Raw genomic sequence first — 4,805 nt, forward strand, 5'->3', positions numbered from 1 at the left:
CTGTCAACTCTGTCAAAGTTTCAATTTGACATAAAATTCGTGATCAGCATGTCTAAAAACCTAATCAAAGACATTTTTATAAAGACTATTTGATTTTTAGAAAAATTCAAAAAATATAAAAAGGTATTTTATTTTTTTATTTTTAGAGAAATTACCATCTGACAACCGCTGTGAACTGTCAAACTAAAATTGTTATGGCATATTCGGATTTTTTTTTATAATCGTAACAGCCGCCAAATTTTCGCGTGTAACAAATCTCTTCCGACCACTGTGTGCCGTTTAAAAAAATGCAACTTTTCTACATGTTTGACATAATTTTTTAAATAAGAAATTAAAATTCATCGTTGCTGAAATGTAAAATCCATATCTACCTAAAATGTTTTATTACAAAAAACGATGTGGTATGCTAATAAAAGGCGATTTTAAAATTTTTTTTTAGATTGGAAACTTTTTTATTTAGAGTGTGATATGTACTGTTATATATATATGTATTTACATATGTATGTAGGTTAAGGAATGTAACTAGTAAAACAACTTATCAATACAATTGCTCCGTTGATGCAAATAATTCATCAAATGCTTTCAGTTTCACACTCTCCGGCAATTCCATTATACTCAAATCATTGCTGATATTCAAAGCCAAGCTCGGGTTGGACTTCTCAAGCGCATGCCATACAATTGGTTTAATTTCATCACAGTGAGGATCGGAGTTCTTGGCAAAGGCAACTAAAATGCCAATTAACCGCCTAATGGTTTTATATTCCGCCGAGTCCAAGCTAACTTTCCACGAGTCATTTGAGAAAAACATGTATGATAGCTCATCGGCATGCGCGACGCCATGCACTGGATCGTGGCCACAAAACTTTGCACGATACAAATTAAAATCTGGTGAATCGAAATCGAAACGATATAGGTAAGTTGGAGCAGAGGCATAGGACAAACGTGCCAAAATAGTGCGATGGATGTCATGCCAAAATTGCTTGTAGCCATAAATCTAGAAGGAAATTTAAAATGGATGATAATTTTTAAAATTTTTTAAACTGTGGCACAGAAATGTTTTATTCTTTACTTAAGCTTAATTTCCAGCTCTCAAGAAAAATTGTTTGCTCGATTAAGCGAACTGTTATAAGAAACTTTGATATGTAGAAGAAAATTTATTTTTTCTTTTTTTTGAGCATTTTTTTATAAACTTTTTGTTTTTCTTGAAAGCTGGATGTAAAATTGGTTTTACGCGGGTCGATTTTTGTTGACTGGAAAATCGACTGAGAATCGACTCTGCGAAGCATTTACATTTTATTACAGTTTATGGTCGATTTTGGTTGCATGACAAAAGTTGACTAGAAAATCGAACCGTGCAAAGTCAGCTTAAGCTTTAAAATAAAAAAGTTTACTAAATTCGTGTTATAGCATAAACAGACGGCAACATCAAAATTGTACCCTGACAGACGGCATAATGCAGATAAACGAGCAGCGAGGTTCTCGTCCCACGGCCAGTCGAATTTTCATCAAACCGTTTTTATTCATAAAATTGTTACTTTTGTTTTTTTTTCATCTAATTACACCGTACGACAGGCAATTTTATAATAGATTAGGCCTTGCATATATGTTAGTGTTTGGCCGAGATTTTCCTTCGATTTGTTGGTGTTTTTCATGACTATGGAGGTTTGCGATTGTCTGCCGAGGGGCGACCGCTATAAGAAAAAAACTTTTAATTTTATTTTTTGATGTTGAAAAAAACTAAAAAACGCAGTATGACTATGTTTGGACCACAGTTTCGTGAGTAAATTGATTGCTTCGTGTGTTTAAGAACTTTCTTGTTGTTTTTTTTGCGCGGTGTTATAATTGTGGACATTTTCTACATAAAATTAAACTTTTAGGAATTTAAATTAACTAATAAAATAAATAATGTAAAATAATATAAAACAAAAGGAAATAGAGTAAACAAAAATATGCAATCACTCGAAATGAGAAGCTTGGGTCCTACGTCAAACTTTCTTGTGCTTACTTGCACAATAGACAATTAATTTCGAGGATTAGCTGCAGGACCTAATCCGCATCAATTGCAATTAATTGCCAAGATAATTCCGAATTATAAAGTTGGTACAGATCAAGGCTGTCGTCTGCCTATGCTTCTACAATAAGTTATATTAAGCGCTGTATACAAAAACTTCCTCTAACATACCCAATTTTTATTATACCCCATTTCCACTAACAGCTAACTGCAGTTGAGAGCTGAGATGAGTTCAAAGAATTTTAACATGTTGTGATGGGCCAAAATAATTTCTTACTTTTGCTTTAATTTTCTAGTACTTATTATGAGCAATTACCCCCTTCGAATTGTAATTTCCCCTTTCCTATAGGCATAAACTGCTGTTAAGGCTTGGTGGAAATGAGCTATTAAATAGACTTACATCTAGAAATTTGAACACCGAACGATCGCTTGGCTCTTTCGCACCAAAAAATAATTTCAGCATATTTGTACCCATTTCCCGCCGCTGCTCAGGCGTATAAGCTTCTTTTGCGTCCTCTGGTAAAATCCGCTCTGGATCATTCAAAAGCGTACGCATTATTTGTGGAAACATCTTCAGACGTTGATACATAAAGAGACCCTCAAAGGAGTTACCGCCAATAATCAATGGTATGCGATTACTCCAGGTATTTTTTAACAGCTGAAATGGTCGCTTTGGCAAAACACAATCCGCGCTAATATATGGCTCCACAATTGGGCCGAAAGGAAATATGTACAACTTTCTACGTTCCTCCTCATTGAGCAGCGAATGTTGTACCAGTTTGGCAGGTTCTAATTGTTGTAGAAAGCATAATACTTCTGCGTCTATATTCTCACCGCTATAACCATTAAATTTTGCTAATCTATAGGCCATATCAGTCTGCGGCATGTTGACCCAATAGCTTAGCGCAGTGCCGGACATAAGGACGGCGCGTTGAAAAAGATCGCTAGTCTGTTCGCTAAGCATTAGCGCATGAACGCTAGCAGCGCCGGCGCTTTCTCCAAACACTGTTATATTGTTGGGATCGCCATTGAAGTGACTGATATATTGTTTCACCCATCTGAGCGCGAGTATTTGATCTTTGAGCGCTGCATTGCCGGGTACTTGTAGCGCAGGATCCGCGAGACTAAGAAAACCTATGGAAGTTGGATGACGGGGTGTTATTTAGTAGATAAAGAAAAAATGTGTGTATGTATCTTAACTAACTCACCTAGGGAGCACAGCCGGTAGTTTAGTGTTACCAGCACCACTTTTTCGCTCATAAAATAGTCTGGGCTATAAGAGTTTCTTGTAGCTCCGCCCATATAATATGCACCGCCAAATATAAATACCATAACAGGCAACAACTGCTCGCTTTTTAGCTGACGTAAAACAATGGGTACGTAATTAAAAAATAAAAACAAAATTATTGGCGTCAAAACAAAGATAAGCTGGATAAGCATTAGTTTTAACTGGCGATAAGCTTCACCAAAACTTATCAATCAACATTTATTGCCTGTTTATTTCGTGGTCGGTCACACTTACATATGTGCTTGTGACTTTCATACTCACTTCTTTTGTGTAAACATTGAGATATAGACAATCCTCGGCACCCTCCACCCCACCAGTGCGCGAATTCTTTTGCATTGGTTTGCTCGCACATTGCGTGCAGTCCTTTACGCCAGCCCAGGGCTCAACAGGTTGTGGTGCTTTGAAGCGCAACTCGCCCAATGGTGGCTTTGCATAGGGTATACCCTCAAAACTGTAGTAAGCATGCGCATAAATTGTTTGGCAGCGTTGGCCTCTGATCTCGCCCAACGGCAGTCTGAGCAGCTGTTCATTGTCTTCCTGTGTAATTTCGCTAATAAACAAGTGTTATTATTCAATTAAGTGCCGCAAAATCTATTTACAATGTTAGATCATATGTATATTTTTATTTATCACAAAGTTTTTGTTTTGTTTTATTTGATGTTAGTATACATAGATATAATTTCTATGCGTAAGTATTTATTTAGCTGCCATACACGCCTAGCTACATACTCCTTATTCATGAGTGTTTTTTTAAGCGCGCGCACGTAATTAATTGTATGGGTTGGTGTTGGAATGTTTATTATTCTACTGGATCGTTTTCATTAAATACTTTTCTACAACAGCGCAGCGAACCGAATGCGTCGCTTGCTCAAGATCAACTGAAAATTTCTTTTGATATAAAGTTTGTTGTTTGATTAGATTGCATAGATTTTTACACACATGAAAAATGGTTTGTCAAAGTTGTAGTCGCTCAATTCTTTAGCATGAAAGAAGGATAATTTTCAACTAGTTTTTCGTTACGTTAATATCCGTGGCGTGGTAGTCACTATCAAGCAGGATTTCGCTATGTATNAAGTATTTATTTAGCTGCCATACACGCCTAGCTACATACTCCTTATTCATCAGTGTTTTTTTAAGCGCGCGCACGTAATTGATTGTATGGGTTGGTGTTGGAATGTTTATTATTCTACTGGATCGTTTTCATTAAATACTTTTCTACAACAGCGCAGCGAACCGACTGCGTCGCTTGCTCAAGATCAACTGAAAATTTCTTTTGATATAAAGTTTGTTGTTTGATTCGATTGCGTAGATTTTTACACACATGAAAAATGGTTTGTCAAAGTTGTAGTCGCTAAATTCTTTAGCATGAAAGAAGGGTAATTTTCAACTAGTTTTTCGTTACGTTAATATCCGTGGCGTGGTAGTCACTATCAAGCAGGATTTCGCTATATACCATCGAAACTCTTTTTTGCATCTTACGCAAGTTGATAAACAATTCAATTGTAA

The 4,805-nt window shown here is 36.2% G+C and overlaps 1 protein-coding gene across 1 annotated transcript; it reads right to left on the bottom strand.

Moving 5' to 3' along the window:
- Positions 1-498: 498 nt before the first annotated feature.
- On the bottom strand, positions 499-4,141 carry LOC108374293 (esterase B1-like). The gene is made up of 5 exons (XM_017630269.1): positions 4,029-4,141; positions 3,561-3,849; positions 3,220-3,370; positions 2,412-3,145; positions 499-994 (listed from the first exon to the last, which is right to left on the bottom strand). Exons 1-5 carry the CDS (start codon positions 4,037-4,039, stop codon positions 539-541), a joined length of 1,641 nt encoding a protein of 546 aa, XP_017485758.1. The 5' UTR covers positions 4,040-4,141; the 3' UTR covers positions 499-538.
- Positions 4,142-4,805: the final 664 nt, after the last annotated feature.

The sequence above is a fragment of the Rhagoletis zephyria genome, unplaced genomic scaffold, assembly GCF_001687245.7.
Source record: "Rhagoletis zephyria isolate East Lansing unplaced genomic scaffold, Rhagoletis_zephyria_1.1 Rzeph_scaffold_07558, whole genome shotgun sequence".
NCBI classification, from domain to species: Eukaryota; Metazoa; Arthropoda; class Insecta; order Diptera; family Tephritidae; genus Rhagoletis; species Rhagoletis zephyria.

Bases quoted from the DNA above. Each gene is read 5' to 3' on its own strand.
- LOC108374293 (XM_017630269.1), bottom strand. The intron at 3,371-3,560 runs GTGAGTATGAAA...GTTTTACGTCAG, and splicing joins TCAATGTTTACACAAAAGAA to CTAAAAAGCGAGCAGTTGTT. The intron at 995-2,411 runs GTAAGTCTATTT...ATTTCCTTCTAG, and splicing joins CGGTGTTCAAATTTCTAGAT to ATTTATGGCTACAAGCAATT.